General features: G+C 50.3%; 1 protein-coding gene across 1 annotated transcript; it reads right to left on the bottom strand.

Annotated features, from left to right (window-relative positions):
• Positions 1 to 532: 532 nt before the first annotated feature.
• Positions 533 to 23,532, bottom strand: LOC144167283 ((3R)-3-hydroxyacyl-CoA dehydrogenase-like). Its single transcript, XM_077696605.1, has 3 exons — positions 23,260 to 23,532; positions 12,822 to 13,021; positions 533 to 1,388 (listed from the first exon to the last, which is right to left on the bottom strand). Exons 1-3 carry the CDS (start codon positions 23,429 to 23,431, stop codon positions 987 to 989), a joined length of 774 nt encoding a protein of 257 aa, XP_077552731.1. The 5' UTR covers positions 23,432 to 23,532; the 3' UTR covers positions 533 to 986.
• Positions 23,533 to 25,329: the final 1,797 nt, after the last annotated feature.

The raw sequence follows: 25,329 nt of genomic DNA, 5'->3' as shown, positions 1-25,329 counted from the left end.
TACCAAGCCCAATTTTGTTCATTGCATTAGAGGGAAGATCACTGTTTATTAAATTAGGGTCCGTTATAAACTGCACCATTTGAGGTGGTGAACCAGGCTAAGAAAGGAAGTAACGATTTTTCGCATGCCAAGACATCTGTTGCAACCCCACAACTGTTGCGAATTGTCTATTCCTGTGAGATTATATGATCCAAAATAATTCAGGATGAATTCTCCTCATTCTTTGCTGACATTGGTGACATGCAAACAAAATACCTGTAAACAAGCAACAGTCAGGGAGCTGTGCGACTATTACTTTATTTCCCGCTAAAATAACTAGCGCAATTAACCTCACGATAACAATCCAGGAGGAGGAATAAACACTTAATTGAGCAGTCAATGTTGTTGGGTTGACCGAGAGGTGGGGGACCTCCTTGGTCTAGGAAGCCCTCGGTCTTGGCGGACTGCCTCGCCCGGACTACCAGATGTTGCTGGTGATCCGGGTTGGAGCTGGTCAGCCGACCCTGCCACTGCTCAAAAGAGGCATCGGGATTTGGGGCAAGGGATGGTGTGTGGCGGCACTCGCATACTACGTGGTAGAGAGTGCATGGATTCATGCAGAATTTACAAGTGTATGTGTACATTGTCGGATGTATTGAGTGTAGTACTGTACCACGTGGGAATGTGTTAGTTTGTAACTGTCTATAAATGACCGCGTCTTCGCGAGACATGTTGGGATATAGAGGCGGAAAGGTTCTTCGTCCCAAGAGGTAGAGTGCCAGGATGTCAATAAAAAAATGTCAGTTGGTGTGACGGCAGAAGCGTTCTTTATTGCAAATAAAAAAGAATTATTTTTACCCTAACATCCCTGCTTAGAAATAACATAGCGAGCTCCTGTTGTGGAACCACGAATATTCGCTCGTGCGTTTCAGTGACTCGCCCTTTCATGCGCGGAAATTAGCGACAGTAGACACATTTCCCTGACGCGCCTTGTATGTCAGCTGGGCCTACATCCCATAGCCTCCCGAGACCTCGACAGCGGCTCCCGTCATGTACGAGCTTTCGGGTCCGCACAAGAAAGCCACCACCTCGGCGACTTCACGGGGTTGGGCTCCCCGGCCGAGCGGAATGCCCGCCGTTATGGCTCGCACCTCTTCGTCCTTGAGGCAAGCCGAAAGGGGCGTGATGGTGTATCCCGGAAGCACGGCGTTGCACCGTATCCCGCTCTCCGCGACGTCTAGGGCCACGTTTTTGGTGAGCCCCACGAGGCCTGTCTTGGAAGCCGTGTAAATCGCCTGCCCTTTCATTCCGCTCTTGGCCGCGATGCTCGCAACGTTGACCACAGCGCCCTCTTTGACTCCTGCCGCCAGCATCTGCCGGATGCCAGCACGGCTCATTAGGAAGGAACCCTGCAAAGAAATGCATTTTATGCTAGTTTTGAACACTATTCCCGCAGAGAAAACATGCACTTTTTGATACGCTGGATGCTTGTGTCCTTCAAATTTTTTAGTACTTGGCGAGACGGGCCAACGCCGGGACGGGCCAACCCGGCGTTGCCCGTCCTATTTGCACAATACGACCCCGACCCCCGAGAAGCAAAGGTGGCCGCACGGCACGCGTCCAAACAGTCGTTGCAAAATTTGGTTCCACCAGACCCCGCCCCCCTGCCCATTGGATTGCCCCGTGGCCCACAAGTACTTTTGCACAAGGCACGGGCTGGTGCCGCGCTAACCGATGATGTGTTGGCCAAGTGGCGTGCGTATGTGCCAAAACGTCATCAGCATGCCGTCGAGGATGCGCAATCTGTGGCCAAAGTTGCCTGCACCTCTTGCTACACAGGAGCCACGCTCACTGTACACCACATGTTGTGGGACTGTCCCGGCCTTCAAACGCTCCGTTTACAGTATATTCCGCCCGGCGTCCAGCGGCTTGTGGAATAGACAACCCCGCTGCAACCCGCCACTGCAAGGTAGACGCTGCTTTCTCTGTGGGAGTTCGCGCGCTCCTCAGGCGTCGACCGCCGAATGTAACTTTTAAACTCTCCCTCCCCCCTTCCTTTCTTCCCCATGCTGACCCACGCGTCCACCTTCTGTAATAAAGTTTTGTTATGTTATTAGTATTAAAAGGTCTGCTCCTCAAGGTATTCACAATCCCAGTGCTCACCAGAGACAGTTTGATGGGAGCTTAAGGTTATTCAGTTTCAATTGATAGATAGTACAGGAAACCTCACATGGACGGGTTCCCGCTCCTTATCAAAAAAGTTTGTGGATGAACCCTCCCACTTTTCTTTTGAGAGAGGTACGGAGATCGCTGCTGTCATAACTAAAGACCGGAACTTTAGGCAGAACGCTTACTTTGTCCTTGAGCGCGTATCTAACTTATTTGACACGTAAGCATGGACCATCAGAAATGAGGCACTTTAGTCAATATACATTGTGACTTTAAATACCTGTTTTTAAGTTGGTGCATATGAAGGGTTTTTAGATGCTAAAAGTGCCTTTTTGAGGTTATATGTTCATTTTGGGAGTTTTTTTGCGTCCATGTTCCTTACAATTGTTCTCGCTTCAGAGGCCCACATCTCTACGTTTGTTTCACGCCATTTCGAAGGAGAATCCACGTGCTCTGCCAAACATGGCGAGACGGGGAAACCCGTGCTCGAGCCGCCACAGCCTGGTCCTTGGGTAACACCCAGCAACTAAACTAGGCGGACGCATCGACGTCGCCGCGAACGTCGCCGCCAGGTGTCCGCCCGACCTTTTAAAGTGCAGAGCACTTTAGGCGCTCGCCTTGTCGTCCTAGCTCACTCGTTTGACCCACGTATATAGAGCACCAAGGCGGCGTGCCGGGGTAACGCTTTTGTTCGCGGCGTACCTGCCTTGACTTGTAACGTTTAAAAAATCCCTGCAGCGCTTTTATTTGAGGACCTTTTCATGCTTTATGTCTGTTCTTCGTGTCATGCGGAGACATAGGCAAAATTAATTATCAATATCTGCATAGAAATAAAAGTTATCCCATTTTTAAATTAAAAAAATACAAGCAAATTGAAGATTGCCCTCTCTCTCGAAAACCAAGTGGCTGCTGCTCGCTTCCCACTCTCCCCAACGACGACGCATCGCGGGACCAATAGAGTGAGCGAAAAACGCCGTGTTCCGGAAGTTTTAAAGGGACCATGAAGACAAAGTGCAAGTTTGCTTTATTCGAAAGATTTCGTGTTTTGTAGTGCCCCAAGCACTTGTCCGGGTGCAAACAGTCTTCTATTCACTAAAAAATTAATCATTTTAGTTAAAAATTCTATTTTCCCTCTAAATAACAGGAACCGACCGCTCTGCAGCCGATTTCGAGGCCTTGTTTACCGTTAGTGAACCTAGATAGAGCCACCATTCCGCGGCGAGCCGTTTTCTGCCTTTGGTTAGTTTTTGAACGTATTTAAACCTGGCTTGTTCTTTTTTTTTTGAAGAAAATAATCGCTTCGTAAAACATAGTGCCCGCTCGACAAATATGTCACGTAAGACACCGTCGCTTGCGTCAATCGGCCAGTGTCGTCTGAGACAACCCCAAAGGCCCGCAGCCCGAGTAAACCGACCATAGTGCGCGCAGTACCGACAGCAGTACGCATCAGTACTTATATGTTTACGTGTGATTTCGTAACTTCCACTGCTTGTCCCACCATTCTTACTGTTTTAAAAAGAATGTGCCCTAACCTTAAGCGAAAAATCTTTGTCATGTTCCCGCAGGGGAACCCTGAGTAGTATGCGGAGCAGCCATGGGGTCGACTCAAGTTCCCATTATTTTTCAGTTCCATCGCGGCGTAGCGGGAGGAGAATGAGGGAATCGGAGCGCGCGCGCGCGTCATTTATACCGCGGAGCTACAGTGGCGCCCCAGCGGAGTGTGCAGCGGCTACCGCCGCGTCTCTAACCCTAAGCTGCTTGGCATTATCGCGCACGGAGCCGCAGATGTTGCCATTCGTTGCGCGATCCCGGAGAGGAGCGGAGCTTCGGAGAAGAGAGGAGGAACGCCGGAGAAGAGAGGAGAGGAGGAGAGGAGAGGAGGAGAGGAGAGGAGGCATGCCTCGCATACTACTCAGGGTTTCCCTACGGGAAGATGAAGACGGTGGTTGAACGCGAAGCTATCTCGTGATGGATTCTTTGGTTGGCCAATCCCTAGGGGCATGCTGCAACGATCATCATCAGCGGTGCCTGGCCAGGCATGCGCAGAGGGTCGACAGAAGTTCTCATTAGTTTTCAGTTCGTCGTTTCCGTTGACGTTCAGCTTCGCGTGCCTTCGTTGTATCCGTAGCTTCTTGACGTAGTTTGGATGAGTGAAGGACATAAGGCGCATTCGTAGCACATGCTCCCGTCTCGGTTTGTAGCCCAGTGGAAAGAGCGCCACGTACCTCCCGTTGCGGCCAGAGTGTCATGGGATCGAAACCGGGCGCCGCCTAGCTATTTGTTTTTATAGTGGACTGCCCTGGCATCAGCCCACACGCTGACGGGGCTGAAGAGACGCACATGCGCAGTAGAGTGCGGACGGCGGACAACGACAACGAGGGAGGGAGGGACACAGCCCCAAGCATGAGATGCTTCGCATCTAAAAAGCTCGTTCGGCAAGCTTATAAGCACTTGAAGTAATACTGGTCAGCCTAAATTAACCGGTTACGCGGAGAACGACAAGAAACGAAGCACAAGCGCTGACAGTGTTAATTCAAGTATGATCCAACTAGCTCAGATTCTGCCTATTCTATTATAATCTCTGCCTAATTTGCGTTTGCTTTTGCCGGCTTCCGCCAACCACAGAGCTGGCTGGTATGACATCATAGGCTGCTAGGTAATCTGAGTCCGTTCTTGGTTGGATCTTCGGAACTACTCCCTTGCAGGTGTCGTGCGCGGCCGAGATGTAGATCGATACTCGGCCCGTTGCTGAGTTGGTGCTTATCGACGAAATAATTTCTATTTTCTCGGCTGTCGGTTTGTCTCGGCAGTTCAGGAAGGCGAGCTTTTTGCTCGGGTCGACACGTACAGTGAAGGTGAGAGCCTCGTTAGGTGAGAGTCTCGCATTTTGGTATAGCTGGTGGTGTTGATCACTTGGATTGGTGAACGCAAGGTTGAGCCCGTCGGCGGGTCGTAAAATGAGCTTTATCAGTTCTTTCGGATCACCGGGCGTTGCGATATAGGATGCCTCTAGCCCTCTTCGTCCTAGTAGAACTTGGGAGCCATGCTTGGGTGGTTGTCGCGGCGGCGCTGGCTTGTCGGTGTCGGTGGTTTGTGGAACACGCCCTAAGCCTGGTAGGCCTAGCACGCACTCAAAAGCCGGTCGGGACAAAATCACTGGTATTGTAGAGGGGTTTGCAACTGGGCTAGTTGGTTCATTGCATGAAGTTGAACAGCGCAGGGACGGGACTAAGAGCAGAGGCGACAAACACGGGCGCTGACTAACAACTGTTTATTTTTGGAAAGAAACAACATTTATACGGGTACAAAAATTAGCATGGTTATCAGAGAACGGATTGCAGAATGCGGGAAGGCATGGCAAACAGGCAGGGAAGCTCTTATCCAGCATGCGCGTGAAGATATGGGCGAAACGTGGGCTCTTCTTATCCGGCAAGATATGCGAGTTCCTTATTGTTGAATGGTATTGTTAGTTTCGTTGAAAGTAGTGATCCAAAATTTGTTGAGAATGCATCCTGGTCGGTTTCGGTATGCGTTCAGCTGGTCCGGTGAGGTCAACGAGTGGAACATCTTAAAAAAAGCGAAGAAACTTTCGGAGCCGTGGTGTCCTGTTGCCTTTAGCTGCGGCGCAAGCAGCGCCCTCCATCAGACGGTGGGATTTTTTTTTTTTTGACCAAGGCTGATAGAGAGGGCTGCGTCGCTTTTTCTGAGTTTGTACACGTTCTGTGTGATTACATTTCCACGTGATTTTCTAAAGCCCAAGGATGGAGGGAACATGTTCGCAAATGAACTTTTCGTGTGAGACACTGCAGCCAAGACGACGACGACGAATGAGCGGTTTCCCAGAAGGCATCATCATCACAAAACTCCCTTGCGAGTGGCTTGCTATCGGAGCTCGAGCGCTTCTCGTTGAAGAGCGTTGTTCACTGCCGCTCTGGTTATTAGCAAACCCTAATTTAAGCTTAAAGTCATCCTCAAACGCGCATTTGCTGTCAACGACAATATGCAGTGGTTTGTAGTATTGCCGTGAACTTGCCATGTGGTAGATTGTAGTGTAGGATATGTGACGTAGGTGGCTTTCATTCTATGTGTAGAAAAATAAACAGTACGAGTCAGGCTTGGGCAAGTGAACGCGCGGCCCCAGAAGATGCTGGCGACATCTGTTGGGACACAGCTTTTCAGTTTGCGTGCGTGGGTCTCGAACAGCCTCGGGTCGGTCGTCGTTTAGTAATGGTTACTCATTTTGCAGACGGTACCCCCCGCGAGAGGCGCTTTTTTTCTTCCGTGCCAGTAGCAAGCGGTGGCACGGGAGATACGCGGGTCCTTTCACGCTATGCATTATCAGCGCAGGTAGTTAGGTAATCACAAAAAAGGTCCTACCGAAAGCGGAACAGGGAATACTCTTTCGGTGCTTTTTGTTTGCTACGATTGAGATTCACAAGTTTAGCGCTGGTCGTTTCGGGCCATTACGTAGCTGCCTAAGGTACCATTGCACCGCGTCAAACGATGAGTCTATCTGGTCTGTCACCGCTTACGGCTGTCACTGTCGAAGACATGCGACCTTCTTGGGTGGTGGCGTCGGCAAATTAGACTGTCCCATGCGAACAGACGACTTCCCTAACCCTATCCGAGATCATAATCTAAAAAGGTTGTCCCGGCACGCGCAATGGCGAGCTCTCTCGAACCCAGCAGCCACCAGCAGACGTCGCCAGCACGCTCAGGATCCTTACTCCGGAGCCCTCCACTACGGCGCGTTATCGCCTGCGTTGCGTGGGCGCGTTAAACCCTATGATCAATCAACGGCTCCGGAGCCGTGCACTCGCTTGCCCTAGACACGACTAACGGGCACGGCACTTCTGTTCACGAGTGAACTTCGGAGTTGCTAGTACCCTCCGTCCTGTGTTGTTTCCTGTCCAAGAGTTGTTTGCGCTTTATCCAGCCAGAATTTATATAAACAAGGTCAACTCGCAGTTCGGCCTAAATAAAATATTTTAGAGTTCACCAAGCATACAATCTACAGCTTCAGGTGGGGCCGCGCTAACGCCAACGAACAGTATGGAGGTAAGAAATTGCATGCGTCCGAACAACAGAATTAGAGAAGAACACAAGCAACGATATGACTAAATAAAATCACTCCACTAACGCCGAGGCCGGGTAGAACACAACTTAAAGTGCAGAGGTGCGCTGCATGACACCAAAATGTGCTACGAACAGGGGAAAAAATACCCAGAAAAAGACGAGGTGAGGAGCAAGCAAGTGTTTATTATCATAAAAAGGGTGCGGGTATACTTGAAACACCTAAATAAACACACTCGAAAAAATGAAACAAAAAACACAGCTTGTTGATAAACGCAAGGCGTGACGTCGTATGAAACCTCTTTCATGGTATAAAACCTATGACATGGTATGAAACCTATATGAAACCTACGAAACCTTATGTATGAAACCTATTTCACGCGTCGAAAGCCGAGTTGAAGGGGCGCTAACGCAATCTCCTTCCGCTCCTGACAACATTGCGATTGCTTCGAAGATTTTGCGAGTGATCTTGTCTTTACAGCGGAACAAGATAGTTGTCCTTTCAAAATCCGGCAAGGAACCGTTACCACAACTCCTAAAATGCCCAACCAAATTTCCATTTATCCCAGTTGCGCTCAAGCGTTGTAATGTTCCCTTAATCTGTTGTTGAGTCAGCGGCCTGATTGACTTACGGAGAACCTACCACAAGTGAGAGGGACTTTGTATGAAATGCACTCTGCGCCGTTGGCGAACTTGCTCCCGTGTAGTGTGTCAGATTTTTTTGTTAGGGTCGGAGTACCTTAGGACCGCACAATGTCCATCCGCGTCCGTGCGCATGGCATTTACAATCGCGAAAAACCACACAGGCAGCGGCAGGATTCAAGCCTGTGTCTGATAGACCAGGCAGTGTTAGTGTCAGTCGCCTTACCCATTGGGCTACGACCGTGAGTTAGTACCCGAGAGTCAAACGGCTTACTCCCTCGCCTGTAACAGCGCGGAGTAACTTATGACCTCTCAATGTCAGTTTGCGTCCATCCATGCGCACACCACCATCAAGCGAAGATCAAGCGAAATTCTATTTGAGCCATGAGTTGCAGTTTAATTTAGAGAATAATGAATGTGCAACTCACGGCTCCAATCGAATGACGATCGGGGTGCAAATTCGATGTCACTCGGGGTGCAACTTCGATGTTATTTCGAGTCCCCGTACTCCGCACCCTCGCCATCATCCACGGAGTGGAGATGCTGCCATTTTTTCTTCTGATTTTCAGTGTTGCACAATCTTTTTTGATTCAGCGGGGCACTAAACACCACCGTGATATTATATGCTGTGCCGAGTCTTGTTAGCCGTTGCGAAATCCTATGATTATAGTACATGACAACTGGCCGCTGCAGAGGTCTCTCATTACTCTTCTCAGGGCTTTTGGTATATTTCAGTTGTGTCATGACTAGTATTCATAGGGTTTCGCACCGGCTAAAAACAGTCGGCGCCACATTTAATAACCTGGTGGTGTTTTCTGCTCCGTGGAAACTAAAAAGATTATGCGACACTGCAAATCCGAAGAGAAAATGCGCGCCAATCCACCCTGTGAAGGTGGTTGAAAAGCGAAGCTGTAAACGACACCCACAGCGATTACCCATGCGACGTCACTACAATTCGCACACGTGGCTCTACAAAGAATTAAGCAGGAAACAAGTTAAACAAACCCGTTATTAGTTCAAAGAGATGTTCTTTACTAAGGTTTAACTAATGCATGATCCATGAATGGTGGTTGGTTGAGTTGCATTGGTGAAGCACATGAGTGGAAACTCTTTTTTTGTAAAATAAAGGAAGGTCAAACCCGGTGTTAGGTGGTCTCACTTCCCCTCTGTGTCTGACGCAGCTGACGAAGGCGACGGGATCGGCGACGCAGACGGAAGTAAAGTGAGATGCCATGCGTTGGTGTGAGCATCCATTAATTTTCACTAACTTCCACCACATGCGCTAGGCCCGCACACAACCGCTACACGTGCGGTGGACGGAGCGTACAGCGGAGCAAGAGGTCGCGTGGTGCTATCACGTGGCATTCAGCGAGAACCCCGGGGGTAAACCCGCAGATGGGCTGCGTAAATGCACCATCTGCCTCCCCCGTCTCCGCTTGGACTCGTGGCTCAATCGGTAACAACAGGCTCTCGCTCCGTTTCTCTACTTGTTTGAGGTTTGACTCCTGGCGGTGCCCCCAACTTTTATTTGTTTGCGGGAGTTTTCTGTTGACGCCAATGGTCGCGACAGAACCCTTGGGGGGTACAGGTACAATGCCTCGCTTTAAGAGAATTCGAATTTGGCACACGGCATGGCCGCAAGTTCGTCAATTGCGCAGAAGGAATTGCACAGAAGGCCCCTCTCACTCGTGATACGTCTGACGTGGGGAATCAGGCCGCTGTCTCAACGACAGATTTAGGGAACATCACAACGCTTGTGTGCAACCGGCGATAAATGGAAATTTGTCTGCTAGTGGTAAGACTTATGAATAAGGTTGTTCTTCAGATTTTGAGAGCACAACTATCTTGTTCCATTCTGCAGACAAGATTACTCGCGAAATCTGCGAAGCCATCGCAATGTTGTCAGGAGTAGAAGGAGACTGCGTACTCCAAACTGGCCTTCGACGCGTGAAATAGGTTGCATACATAAGGAATATATACCATGTCACGTCTTGCATCTATCAATAATTTTTTCCCGTGTGTGTTTTTCTAGGTTTTGTGTATATATTTGCCCCCTTCTCATGATAGTAAACAGTTGTTAGTTGGCGCCTCACGCCCTCGGTTCCTGTGTATTTTCCTTCTGTTCGTCGCACGTTTTTATGTCAGTCAGCGCACCTCTACACTTTAAGGTGTTGAAACACCACCAACTAGCTCATTTCCAAGCCTTGCTGAAACACATCCAGCGACTGCCTGTAGCAGCGCTCGGAAAGTGTCTGAGGCTGTCACAGACACTGTGCCTTTCTAGTGCAGCGAGTCATACCACCCCACCTGACGCGGAGGTGGAGGAGGAATAAACATTTCATTCGGCAATCAATGTTGTTTGGTTGGCCGCCAGGTGGGGAGCTCTTTACTCCAGAAAGCCGTGGGTCTTGGCGGCGAGTCTCGCACGGTCTACCAGATGTTGTTGGTGATCCGGGTTGGAGCTGGACAACCGACCCTCCCACTGCTCAAATGAGGGATTTGGGGAAAGGAATGGTGTGTGGTGGCACTACCGTACCATGTGGCAGAGAGTGCATGGCTCTATGCAGAATTTACAAGTGTATTTGTACAAAGTCGCATTCAGAGTTGTAATGTACCATGTAGAAATGTGTTGGTAGATGACCGTGTCTTCGCGAAACATGTTGAGATGTCGAGGGTGAAACGTTTTTCGTCCCAAGCGGTAGTGGGCCAGGATGTCAGTGTACCTTCCAAGGATTATTTCTCGTCTTGGGCTTATCGAATTTCTTGCTGACGTCCCAGAAGGAGGCGCCCGGTGTTTACCAGCTCGGACTGCGGCATGAGCCGCCTCATTCCCTTCCAACGATGAATGAGCCGGTGTCCATAAAAGATTATAATTCCTAACATCTGTCATCCGTAGGTCTGAGCTCTGATGTGTGGTGCTCTCGCGCTTTCGACGTGTAAGCCTGATTTGCTTCTGATGTGGCACGTCCCACTTGTCAACTTTCGTGGAGTACGTGCCGCAGAAAATGTTATGTGATAACCACCGTGCCCGTGTTGCTAAAACGTTGGGTTGCTGAGCCAGAAGATGCGGATTGATCACTTTTCTCGGCGGATGTTGTGCTGATGAAACCAAAAAAATGTCGGTGGGACGAGGTTCTATTGATTGATTGTAGCGTTTGACGCGCCGACGCAACGCAGGCGGTGAGGCACGCCGTAATGGAGGGCTCCGGATGAATTTTGACCATCTGGGGATCTTTAACGTGCGCCGAAATCTCGTACACACGGGCGTTTTTGCTTTTTGCCTCCATCAGAAAAGCGGCCGCCTCGGCCGGTTATCGATCCCGCCACCTCGTGCTCAGCAGTGCAACGCCTTAGCCACTTAGCCACCGCGGCGGGTGTGACGAGGTTTCATAAAAAATTATAAATCTTCAGATGGCTCAATGTAACACGTCGTGTTATGCATAGCTTCGCTGTGTGCATAGGAAGTTGATTTTTAAGCGAGAGAGATGGTTATTGAGTACATTAATACTCTCCAGAACCGATTTTAAGCGCAGAGCACTACATGGTCTCGCCTTTTCGTCTTGAGCGTGAACCACATGGCGCCTTTTTTCACGCGATTCGTTCGCGTTGGCGCTGCGCGTGCGATTTTTTGACGCCCGGGTCGACGATTCTGCGCGCGCGGAAGCTTCTGCCCCGGTCAGAAAAGGACGCACGTCGCGCGTGTAAGTGGGAGTAGCCTGGCGATTTGCGCCAATGGGGAAGCGTGCGCCTCAGGGCGGCAGTTTCGAAGCGCTCGAGACAGCCGGCTGGCTCCGCCAGAGATGTTTAGGCTTACCCCCCCCCCCCTCCCCCCGGTAGATGTTGCATGTGCGCTTTCACTAGCGGCGCGGATGATGTTTTATAGTACCGTTTTCGACCACATTATAGGCTCCTTCACCACACAAGCAACTTCGTGTGTGCCTTGAGCGGGATTTTAGATAGCGCTTAGAAGCGGTAACACTTCGCGGCCGAAGCCGCCGTCATGTTGCCGCCGCAGGCCGCGTCGCGCGCAGCGCGCGGGTGGTTCCACGGCAGTGTCAGCGCCTGTAGCATTCGCGGCACGTTTTCGCGAGCCGAAAACACTCTATGCGGTTCATGCTTTGGCTCGCTAACGGTTGATGCGACTCCCGGAATCAGGCGGCACGGCGAGATAACGGACCCAAGCAGAGAATTCTGTACCGGGGTGAGGGAGTCACGCTGGGACTTCGAAAACAATGCGGTTTAAATAGTCATAACCGCTCAAACCTCGTCAACCACTGGCGCTTGTCATACATCTCCCCGTTGCTTAGCGCAAAGAAAAATTCAGGTATATTTCATGCAAAATCTGTGTATATAAGCGGCAGCCTCCGCGTTAATTTAGTTACGAACGCTCTGTGGGTTGGTTTTTACGATATAAAGCGGAAAAAGCGGCCGCGCAAGAAAGAAATGGCGCGTTCGATATGACGCAGAAAGGCTGCAGCCGCACGAGAAATGAATGGCGCGTTCGAAATACCGCATAAAAGGTCCATCCGCAGAATAATGAAAAGAAAACGCATTCGAAATTACGTAAAACAGCCCCCGCATATGAAATTAAAGCAAGCGCAAAAAGAACAGAACACCCGCTGGCGCAGTTTCAGACAGGAGGGCAAACGAGCACTGCGAAGGCGGGAAATTTGAAATGCAGCAGTGAACGGCTAACGGCGTGGCAGCCCATTATGGCGAATCACTGCTGTGCATTTCCGACAGCCTTCAAATTGAGTGGAAGGGCTGTAATTTGTTTCAAACTTGGTCCGATTCACCGTTGTGCTGTTCTGTTTCCGTCTATGCACGGTGTGTTTGGCCGTTGGGCGGGCTGCAGTTTTGTTGCGCGTCACTCCGTCATTACCGGTATTTCGTTTCTGGTTGACTTTAGTGAAACCTTGTATTTGGGAGGCTTCGATTGTGTAGCACATGAAACTCACCTTTAGGTTGATATTCATGACACGGTCGAAGTCCTCCTCAGTCGCTTCTGAGATCGGAGTGAAGGCAGTGCCTCTCCCTGCGCAGTTGACGATTATTGTGACGGGAATACAGCCGTTAAGCTCTTGGATAAACTCGAAGAGGTGCTCCACAGAAGCTGACTTCGTCACGTCAAACTGCACTGCTCTGTGATCAGCCCCACCTGCAGAGACACGTAAAGAAGCAAGGCAAAGCAAGATGAGCAGTAACCTTACAAAATACAAAATTCAAAATACAAAATACAAGTTTGTTTTATTCGAAAGATTTGGTGTTTTATAGTGCCCATAGCGCTTGTCCGGCAGCAAACGGTGTCGTATTTACTGAGAATTTAGGTTAATATTTCGATTCTCCCCCAAAATCGTGTGTTTCCGTGACGTCTGCCATGAAGTCACCAGGGCGGGTATTTAAACGATCTTCCCGTGCTTCATTAGGCTCGGCAGCCTTGCTTATCGTCAGTCCTCCTAGACGGCGCTGCCATACGAGCCGCGTACATGTTATACACCATTGCTCTGTTTTTGACCGTGCTAGTAACGTTGGTGTGACAGTCGTGCGTGTGTCCCCAATTCTCCGAGCCAGATGGAAAAACTTGGGCCGCAGGAAGTATTCCCGTGGTAACGCGCGGCAGCATCGCAAAGGACACATGTTTCCTTTTTGCCTGGGGGCGAGCCAAGCTTCCCTTCGCTTGACGCGTCCTTGGCGGGTGCGCGGACAGCCGCGTCGTCCTCCGCCGCTTGTAGCCGGCCCTTCTCGCCCTTCTCCCTGCCGCTTCTCAGACGTAGGAGGAAGAGCAGATAAAGAGGAGCGAACAGAAAGGATCGGGGTTGGACTTGGGGCGACCGTCTTGCTATTCGGACGCAGCTATAGGAGCAATCCGAAAGCGCGTACCTCTCAGGAGCCCGTACGCTGTCTGCGTTTCCTTACCTGGTCTACACCTCGAGCCCGCCGAGCTGCCGGTCCTGCCCGGCCTCCCCTTCATGACCGCGGCCTACAGCTCGAGCTCGCCGAACTACCGGTCCGGTACGGTCTCCAGTCTCTGCCCTCGGATTCATCGCGCAGACCTTCCGAGCCACCGGCCCCGCACTGCCTCCATCTCCTGGCCCCGAGACCCAGTTGGCCCGTCGGCGTCCCGTCGACGTTTGACCACCCCTGCAACCCGAACGATTCTGCCCAACCTCGTGTGGAAGTCGGCACCACTGAGGCACCCCATTAAACTAATATTTCACATTTTCACCCGCCTGAGTGTGTGTAATTTCCTCCAAGCTCTGCGTGCACCCACCTTAATATAAGTTTGTGAATAACCAATTAACGAGCGTCACACGTGGTGGCAGTGGTGGGATGTACGTAAGCTAAATCGCAGAGCTAAAACGGGGGATTCCACCGTCACGCTAGGAGGAAACGAGACACCATTACCGAGGCTACTATGACCCAAGCGAACGTGATAGGCGCAAGTGTTATGGCATTGGGTGGCACGGTTCCGTCCTTCACGGGAGATGGACACGGGGTCAAGATCCTTGACTTTTTAAAACAATGGTTTTTACCTCTACCACCCAAGGGTTTTTTCGCGACCGTTGGTGTCAACAGAAAACTCCCGCGAACAAATAAAAGAAGTTACTGGCACCGCCAGGAATCGAACCTGGAACTAATACAGTAATAGATCGTGAGCCCGCTGTCTTACCGATTGAGCTACGAGCCCACGTGGAAACGCGGAAGACCAGCGGTGCACTCACCAAGCACATCTGCGGGTTTACCCCCTTCTTTATCGCTGAATGCCACGTGATAGCATCACACGACCTCTCGCGCCACTGTGCGCTCCGCCTACGGCACGTGTAGTGGCCATGTCCGCATCTTGAGCATACGCTAGGACTTACAAAAATTAAAGGAAGCTCACACCAACGCATGCAGTCTCACTTCTAGTACGCCAATATGCTAAAGCCTATGGCTTGCAGTGTTCACCTAAAAAATCAGAGCTCCTCGTCCGCCCTCACGCCAAACGACATATCAACGGAGGCACTCAAATACCCTCGATGGCCAGGCACCTCAAACCCCATCATCAAGATCTCCATCTGGGCCTACATCTCCTGGGCCTGCATCTCCTGGGCCTACATCCTGGTCCTACATCTTGTAGGTATTTCTGCCTACCGAAGGGGGTTCAGGCAACAGCCTCGTCAAAACATTACAGCACAGAACATTGCGAAAGGAACAAGGGGCTTTACTGCAGCAGTGAAAACGAAATATAAATGGCACACAAGATACAACCAACAACGCACATCACCAAAGCACTTCAAGGTCCGGAGGCGTACGCACGACGGGACGGACGGCTGACCGCTTGCTGACGTGCGGGCTCTTTGGAAAGTGGCTGGCGGCGGTCGCTTGTCTCTTCCGGCTCGCAGCACTACCGGCCGGCGACTCCCCCCTCGTAACAAGCCCCGCTGCCCTTATCTAGCGTGCCCAAAACGTGCCACGCCCCCCTCCATCGCACAGTCTTTCTGCCGTATGTTCACAGATGGCAGGAGAGGTGGCGCGCGGCCGTTTGAACCGAACAACGCGAGCGCTCACAGGGGAGAATCCCCACAATCTCCAGCCCAACACCAAAAGTGACCATCCTTGCAGCACCTCAAACACAGCATCAATCAAATTATAAACACGATCAGGCGAGTTGTTACCAAGAAGCCAGGCCTCAAGGAATCCAATACCCTTCAATTAATTCAAGCTTTTGTCATCTAGAGAGTCCCTTACGTCACCCCTTATCTCCTCGCAAAGAGGACATAAAGATGCAAGATATAATGATTTTAAATGTGGGTAAGCGGGCCATTGGTCTTCCCATGAGTTCGTCTACGCAGAGGCTGCTTAGGATGGGGCTCCACTACACGGTGGAAGAGCTGATAGAGTGCCATTTTTTTAACTAGAAGCGCCGATTGAGCTGAACTATACTGGGTCGCCGCATCCTTCACAAGATTGGCTGGGCACCACAAAATGTTACTCCGCGTGATGTACTCCCAGACTCTTGGCAACAAGAACTACCATGCTCCCCCCTTTACCTAGAAATATGAACCCCTCACACCACGACGGTCGCCGACAAGCACAGGCTCGAGCGCTCAGCACCAACCCCGTCGTGGATCATGTAGTTATCTACACAGAAGCCTCTCAACATCGAGGCCACCACTACGCCACCCATCGTGGCTACCACGAGAACGAAACTCCTTGCGTGTGCCTTACTCAAGACCCAAGACATGACGGCAGCGGAAGAGGCAGCCATCGCCTTGGCTCTCGCTCAACCATGGATGGGTTCGGAAGGTAGTCACGGATTCCCAACAACCCTAGCAGAAGTACCAGTTAGGGTGGGTGTCCCAAGCTGCACTGCGTGTGCTAAAGAAACACTGCCCAACCGGTTCCATTTAGCTGATCTAGACGCCTGCTCACGCTTCCATAGAGGGCAATGAATACGCCAACCGACAGGCCTGCGCTTATACCCTCCCCCCTGGCTATGGAGCTGCACGAGGACAGTGACCCGCTTGTGACGTGCAGAGACATAACCCAGCATTATCGCCTTCATAGACAGACCCTAACCTCAGCGCACCCTGAACTTTCCACGGAACAACTACCCTACCACAAGCAGACGCGTCTTCACTCAATGCACCCGAATCGCTACGGCCCTAAATGTAAATTTTGCTCAGAAGTAGAAACACTCCGCCACATAATCGGGTTCTGCGACTTTAGCCGTGAGCACCCTCCCCTTTTCCCGTCAACTACCCAACAACAGCAATGGGAGATGTTGCTGTCCAGCTCTCTGCCTACCCAGCTTCAGCTGGTGGACAGAGCACAGGCGGTGCGGAATGCATATGGGCTCTGGTGAAGAAGGAACCACTGCCTGACCCGCCCCCTGGGCCGTTCAGAAAACTGAATAAAATTATTTCCTGTTCCTCCTCCATCTCTCACCGATTTCGTCGCCTCTGTCGGCGGCGGCAGAGACGGAGAAAGGAGATCGTCTAACACTGGGTTTGGGCTTCCTTTATTTTATAAAAAAAGAGTTTCCACTCATGTGCTCCCCCAATACAACTCAACCAAACACCGCTCATGAATCATGCATCGATTTAACCTTAGCAAAGAATATCTCTTTGAAGTAATAAAGGGTGTAATTGAGTGCATTTCACTTGTCTTTGGTTTCACTATTTGTAGAGCCACGTGAGTGAATTTGAGTGATGTCGCATGGGTAATCGTTGAGCGTGCCGCTTACAGCTTTGCTTTCGAAGCCCGTTCACAGGGTAGATTCACGCGCAGTTTTTGCATGTCGTGGAGGAAGTGGGGCGTCTGGGCGGGTGGTCTGACGCGCAGTTGTAGGCTTTGCACGCTGTAAAATGGTCGGTGCAGAATATGATTTTGCATGGCATGATGACGCCGCGGCCGCGGCTAAAACCTACGCTGAGTTCAACGAACGCGCAGAAAAACGGTTCGACAATAAACCAGAGTGCGAAAAATTGCGCGAATGTGTGTGAGCCAGTCAAAAAGACACTGAGGACGTGCAATCGTTCGCGGCGAGGCTCCGCACGTTGGGCAACGCTGCTATGGGCGGACGTGGTGACGTGGAGCCCGAATCGAAGCGCGAAATCCGCAGAGAGCTCCTCGACGAGCAACTCCGAACCCAATTCCTGAACGGGCTAAAGGATTCGATTAAAAGGTTCACGCTCTCCCGAGACCCCAATACCTTGGATGAGGTGGTCGATACAGCCGTACGAGAGGAGAGGAACGAACGAGCGGTGAATAGCGGTCATGCGCCCGTACGCAGCGTGCGGCAAGGCGACAGGGAGACCGAAGAGCTGCGTGCGCGCCTTGAAAGGGTTGAGGGGCTTTTGAAGGCTAGCATCGAACTACAAAACAAACAAATGCGCGACCGCGACAGGGAGCCTGTTACAACTGCGGGAAGTACGGCCACGTTTCGAAGAACTGTAAAGAGAGCGGGCGCGCTGAGGGCCACACCCGAGCAGGGCGGAACACAAACACAGGCGCTTTCGAGACGAACCAGGGAAACTATTAGGGCCCCCTTTTCCAGATAAACGCGTGGAGGAGGAAAAGGAAGGCGGCGCTCAGACTGCTGTTATAAACATTTGGGGTGGGAGGCAAGCCCGATTGTAGAATGCGGCTTGAGTGGAGCTCTGTTGAAATGCCTAATAAACACTGGTTCCAAGGTCAGCCTTTTAAAGGAGCCATGAAGACAAAATACAAGTTTGTGTTATACGAAAGATTTTGTGTTTTGTAGTGCCCCCAGCGCTTGTTCGAATGCAAACGCTGCTTTATTCACTGAGAAATTAATCAATTTAAGTTAAAATTTTGATTTTCCCGCTAAATCGTGTGTTTTCGTAACTGCAATGACATCACAGACCGCTCTGCAGCCTAGACAACTACACGCTGGGGCCGCCATTTTCGATCGCTTGCTCGCCGCCGAAGCTAGTCATTCTATCAAAATCGCGCTAAAGTATCGCCGAAACGCGGTTAACTGGCAAAGTTTGAATCAACGTATGTGTTTCGCGGTGCTGGGTCGCGTGGGAAACGAAACGAACAACGCGCTGAGCACGTTGACCCAATCGCAGCGGCACGGGACCGTTCAAAGGGTGTCTCCACCCTGTACAGCAGAGTTGGTATCGAGGTATTCGCTCGTTTGTTTACGTTACTCGACCTAGATGGCGCCAGCATACCATGGCGTGTCGTTTTCTGCCTTTTTTTTTGTTCTGGGAGAAAGTCGTTTCGTGAAACATACTGCTCGCTCGACAAATATGTTCACGTAAGACACCGTCGCGTCAATCAATCGGCCAGTGTCGTCTCAGACAACCCCAAAGCCCCGCAGTCCTGTGCAGCTAAACAAGAATAGTGCGCGCAGTACCAATAGCAGCAGTGCGCAGCGGTACTTCTATGTTTACATGTGCTTTCGTAACTTACATTTACCACCATTCTTACTGCTTTAAAAAGAATGTGCCCTAAATTTAAGGCAAATAGCTCGTTCGGCAGGCTTATACTCTGCCTAATTTTCGTTTGCTTTTGCCGCCCTCCGCCAATCGCAGAGCTTTCTCCTGTGACATCACAGGTTCTGTTGCGGGAAATGAGCTAGTGGGTCGCATGGCCATTTCCTTTTTTCCTTATTATGTGGCTTATTCGACCGAGTTTACGTTAAAAGTGGTGTCAGTATGATTCTAACGAGGCAATCTTTTGAATGAACCAAACTTGTGTTTTCTCTTCATAGCTCCTTTAATACATAGCGCTCTCAATGAGGCTATGCCGTAGTGGAAGCGGAAACGTAGACGGGTAGAACAGAAAGCGAACCCAGTCGGCATCACGGGCGATATCTCAGAAACGGTCGCGTGTTGTGAAGGGACTGTGTCGTTGAGAGATCGCCATTGCACGGCAAGGTTTTTTATTTGCACGGAAAAAGCCATGTTGCCAGTAGCCGGCCTTATCGGCCAAAACATTCTCTCAGATCAGGGAATAGACCTGTTGGAGAGCAAGGGGACAGTAAGCTTACACGGTGTCGAAATACCCCTTGTAAATTGGGCTGGTAAAGTCGACAGGACAAAAACCCGGAGATCGACTCACGACTGAGAGAACCAGAATCCGCCTAGCAGAGGAAGGCATACTACCGCCGTTAAGCGAGTGTGTACTGGCAGGCCAGGTGGCTTGTGAACTGGCGAATGGGCGCTTGGGCATCGCAGAAACTGACCTACTAGATGTATCTGGGCTTGCCGGAGTTAACTCCTTAGATAGATGTTCTCAAGACGGCCGGCAGCCGGTGCGCGTTGTAAGCACTACGCTTAAGGAAGTCAAATTATCTCGCAACAAAGCGGTCGGGGTCCTCGTTCCCGCCGTCGTGACCGAACAGCCGGTGGAGGAGGCAGTTGGCAGGCTTATCAGCACGGCCGACCTTTGCAATAAGTTTGGCCTTTCCCACGTCAGCGAACCCGAGAAATCCCGTATTCAAGATGTGATCTCTGAGTTTAGCTCTGCCTTTTCCACGGGAAACACAGACATCAGCCACTGCGAGGTGATAAAGCACCGGATTCCTACTAATGACGCCGCGCCTGTCTATCGTAGGGCACACCGAATTCCTTATGCCAATAGAGACGATATGGACAAGCAGGTTAAAGATTTGCTGGACCAGGGGATCATTCAGCCCTCTACGTCTCCGTGGGGTGCGCCGGCGCTGCTGGTCGAGAAACCGGACGGGTCATATCGTTTTGTCGTCGACTACCGCGATTTAAACCGCGTGACTCGCGTCCACCCGTACCCGCTACCGAACATATCTGAGACGCTGTAAGAGCTAGGCTCCGCCAAGTTTTTTACAGTCGTGGATATGGCTTCCGGCTATTGGCAGATAGAAATGCACGAGAATAATAGGGAAAAGACCGCTTTGAACACGCCGTCGGGGTATTACCAGTGGCGACGTATGCCAATGGGGTTAGTTAACAGCGCCGCCGTATGGCAACGCACGGCCCACGTCATCTTGGCAGGACTGTTGGGCAAGGTCTGTCATGTATATCTCGATGACATTATGGTGTAGAGCAGCTCATTTGAGGACCACCTGACCGACCTGCGGAACGTATTCCGGAGAATACAGGCGGCGGGCCTTAAACTCAAACTTTCCCAATGCCAGTTCCTTAGGCCCGAAGTCAAATACCTCGGACATATTGTATCGGCAGAAGGCGTGCGTCCCGACCCGGGTAAAGTACAGTGCGTGCGTGACTTCCCCGAGCCCAAGACAGAGACCGAGGTGCGGCAATTCCTGGGCCTTTTGTCCTACAATCGGCGACACATTCCTAACTTCGCAGCGCAGGCTCGTCTGTTGACACAACTTACCACCAAGAAACCGTTCCACTGGGGCGAAGTAGAGCAGACGGCCTTCTCTTCAATGAAAATGAAGTTGACGGAGGCTCCAGTGTTAAGGTACCCCGATTTCAGTAGACCATTCACACTCGCGACAGATTCGTCGAAGGTGGCTGTAGGAGCGGTGCTGTCAGAGGAGTTTGAGGTGAAGGAACACCCGATAGCATACGCGAGTCGCTAGTTAATATATGCGATACCCACCTTAATACGCGAGACCCACCCTAATATAAGTTTGTGACTAACCAATTAACGAGCGTCACAGCCGAATTTGCACTTCGCTTGCTTTTACTAGCTAGAATGTAATCGTTTCGTAAAACAAGGGGTATGATCAACAAACAGGGTCACCTAAGACAACGTCGCGTACGCCAATCGGCCAGTGTCGTGTAGGACAACTACAAAGCGGTGGACTGCTGTGCAGCTAAAAGAAGCATAGCCCACCCAGTGCCAACACAAGTGCGCATGGGTACTGCCATGTCTACGTGTATTTTATTAATTTTCATTGTTTACTATACCGTTCTCTCTGCTGTAAAATGAATATGCATTCCAATTAGGCGCAAATAGCTCATTCGGGAAGCTTATAAGCCCTGCCTAATTTGCGTTTGCTTTTGCCGGTCTCAGGCAACTGGGCATATGCCATCATAGGTTCTAGTGTGGGAACTGAGCTAGTGGGTCGCATGACCATTCCCTTTTTTTCTAATTATATAGTTTATTTGAGCGAAGTTTGCGTTAAAAGTGGTGTCAGTATGATTCTAATGAGACAGTCCTTCGAATAAACGAAACGTGTTTTGTCTGCTTGGCAGTTGCTCCAATTTCTACTCTCAGTAAGACCGTTTCATAGACAATTTAATTGCACGTTTTCTTCGACAACATAAAATCAGTTACGCTATGTCAAGACTATTGAATAAAGAGATAAATAGTAAGCCGGAGTCGTAACAAAGGTGTTTCACGCAATCCCGCCGACCGAAGCCTCCGCTGGCGTCGTTGCTTAGGACTTTTATGACATCGGCAACGACATATTCAATCTGACGTAACGAAAAATGTATTAAAAAGTATTGTTATTCCTAATAGGCGCCTAAAGTGAGAGATCTTTGGACAAAACCTAACGCCATAAGAGTACACAATGGCATGATTCCTAAAGCGCGCTGCGATTCTTTGGCACTTTAAAACGGCTATAAACGGAAAGATAGCCTTGAAACGGAAAGATATCCCGGGCCCTCAGAGGACGGTGGGAGGCTCTCGCTGTGCCGTACCGTCAAAGAGGTCTGCCTTCAGCTCCGTCCAGACAAAACGCCTCTACCCGCCTCCTCACCCATCACTCACCGTAACGGACGCTCGACTCTTCCGGCACATCCAAATGAATGCCCTGGTCACTCCCTCCCGACTATTCCTCTATCGCTACAGATCTGACCCCTCTTGTCCCAACTGCCTCGCTGCCTACGCTGATTTACCTCATTGCCTATTCTACTGCCCGGTGGCTCAGCTATCTGGCTAGTATCCCTCCCCATCCCCTTCCATCACCACCAGGACCGACTGCCTTGGTTCCGAAGGAGAAGAAGAACAGCGCAGGCTGGTCGCCCAGGCGGTCGACATGCTGGGCATACGGCTTCGGCCGAATAAAGAGTTTTCTACTTACATTTTATGATGGTGCAGAAGCACAATATTGATGAATATATTTTAAAGCACCCCTGTGAGAGGAAAATGCTTTGAAATATTGTTCATAAGTTTTTCCTTTTTCTCGCAGGCCCGTTCAAATATCGAACAGGTTTTGGTGATATCGGTAAGAGATAAAACATGTCTAAAAGCTGTCATGCAAGATTTTTTGATAACAGCCAGCTAGGGAGAATGAGGTGTTTGGAAAAATTACGTCTTTATAGATTTCCAAATAACTACTCACCCTGGGTATTAGTTTTTACTTAAAATTTCTGCCCGTAAAAATAACCGAAAATTGTTTTCAGAATGGTTGCCTGAGGAACACAAAAAGGGCCGAGCGGTATATTTAAAATTACACCCCCAAAGAAGTGGAATTCAGTTACATTTTTGCGCTTTAGAAAATCGCGAGCCATCGGTTCGGACTTTCTCCAGCACGCTCCCGTAGGAGCTCTTATTAAATTGTCCCTGATAATTGTCCACCACACTAACTCCGATAACACTTCCTGTGCGGAAGTAGTCGTTAGAGATCAGATTTTTAACCTCAAAAAGGGAATAAGCACTGTTCGAAGGTGGTCTTAAGAATCAGCGATCCGCCAACAGAATGCCGAACAACAAGTATTTAAAGTGTTCGTTCGCACAAACGGCCATCAATCCAGCTAGGAAACAGAAAAATCGCCTTGAGCGTACATATTCACAAACGTCTGGCTGTGTAAATACCGGCGTTGATTGATTATCCTAAACGATTTGCCCACGCCTCACTTCTTTTTCACTGAACGCTGGCAATATTCATATTCACAGCGCGAAATACCCGAGTTTGGGTTGCTTCGAGATTACATTTTCATGACTCATTTTCAGTCGTCGCGGGCTGTGGTCATGTAGACCTACCTGGAAGTGTCTTGAGAACCGCTTGTGCCGAATCGAGCTTTATGTCGGCCACTATGACCCTGGCCCCTCTCTCGGCCAGGACTTGGCAAATGGCTCCTCCGATTCCACCACCTCCCCCGCCGGTCACCACGGCGAGACGTCCCGACAGCGAGGGCTTTTTCTCCGACGACATTTTTAAACAGCCGTGGTGGATGTGGGGCAGAGGATCCCTTCGGTGGGGTTTCTGGTTTGGTTTCCTCACTGCCTGCACGACCGCACTTATACCCTTTGCTTTCGGTCTTCAGATCTTTGCGATAAGCGCCACCTTTTTCCTATTTCATTCATTTCTTTTCGGAGATACCCCATTAAGATTTATGCAGACAGCCAGTAATTCCTCCTCTACGCTTGTGGCCTTTCCATAGCTCTCTCGGCGAAGGCCGGGGATAGCAAGCACGGGTGATTGTCCTGCCGAGATTAGATACTGCATTTGAATGCGCAAGCAGCCCAACGCCAACGCTGTAACTGTATAAAATTGCCTACGGAGGGAAAATAGCGAATCTAATCGCCATACTACCGTCTCGAGGTCAGAAAAGAAACAGAGTTTTTGTTGCACTTAAGGTTTATTGGAAGGAACCTGTTCTTTGAAATGAACTAAAAGAGAAGCACAAACTTCTACGCAGGTGTGAAAAGTGGGCATTTGCTGGTGGGCTACTAATGACCCACTAATTGCTGGTAAGTCAGAGAACTATTACCCACAAAACACACAGGCAAGATTTCAGTGTGATTCTGGTGACATTGCGTAAAAAGCACGGTGAGGTCGCCTTCCGGAGCCACATTAGTACAACCGGCGAAAAACGATGGACAATATTATGGAAAGAAAAATGAATGAGTATTTAGGAAAAATATCAAAGGCAGTTTGCACAACAGTGCAATCCTCATGTCACAGAAGAACTGTGTTCCTCCACTATACTAGGGAACAAGTTAAGAACGTCAATAGCTGATTTACGGGATCACTCCGCCTAAGTGACAGATCACGATGTCAACTGGCACCCTCGTTCTTGAAAGGAGACTCGTATGGATTCGCAATGTCGTCTGCCTTTTCTCATGGAGTTGGTTGGTCGTCGTTGCAGTAGTTTATGCTCATATGAAGTGCGAAAAATCACGAAAACAGCTCGTGCGATGTTCAAAATATTCCCAGTAACGCACTACTTGCGTCGCGCGGAGTAACATCCGGCTGCGGTGACGAGGCACAGCGGCAAATGCTGTTGCCGTTCTTAAGTTGTACCCGAGTGTAAGCTGAACTCGACGAGCGCCGTATTAGTCCCCCAAAACCATTCACCCTGTCTCTATATATGGCGTTCGTCAGCAGAAGACCAAATCAAACGCAAAGTAAGGTATATAAGGACTTTTTTTGTACAGTACCGTGTTCAGCCTTCGTACACTTCACCCTCCAGTGCCGCAGTCTTGGTGTAGCGCATCTCTCGCCATTGAAGACCTGCACTACTTTTTATTCGTCTTCTTTCGGTTCTTCTGGGGGATTGGCTATCTCCAGGCAGCGCCCTGCGTATCCTCATAAGCCGCTTCTTCGGGCGCCCATAACTTCTTTGGTCACCGTATCCCCCATGTGCTCGGCACGGTTTCGGGGAGTGGTCGGCCGCCTTTGAGACGGCCCCGAGTTTTATGAGCGTAGGTGGTAGCTCCTAGCAAGGCGGAGCGAATGTTGTCAGGATCAGGTGACAGTCGTATAGTCGGCGACGCTGTTTGCTCAAACGCTGGCTGGCACGTGCACTGTGGAGTTTTTTCTTTTCTTTCTACGATACCCTCACGTGGTGCAAGCCGACGCGCAAGCCTGGACGACGCCAGGCGCTCCTCACATGACGCACGCTCACGTGCACCCCGTCTTTGTTTGGTACTTTTTCTGTTTATGGACGCCGCAACGCAAAGCTTAAACAGTTCTGCTGTTAAAAAGAAAAGGGGGGGGGGGAAGAGCGATAAACAGGTGAACGACAAACCTACTATCCAAAAAGCTGCATCGAGGTACAGGCCATAAAAACAGTGCCGTATTTTAGGTTGTATAAATTGATAAACAAT

The sequence above is a fragment of the Haemaphysalis longicornis genome, unplaced genomic scaffold, assembly GCF_048455015.1.
Source record: "Haemaphysalis longicornis isolate Haplotype H1 unplaced genomic scaffold, Haemaphysalis longicornis Haplotype H1 scaffold_2, whole genome shotgun sequence".
In the NCBI taxonomy this organism is placed as follows: Eukaryota; Metazoa; Arthropoda; class Arachnida; order Ixodida; family Ixodidae; genus Haemaphysalis; species Haemaphysalis longicornis.
This window is presented reverse-complemented; position numbering and strand designations above follow the sequence as displayed.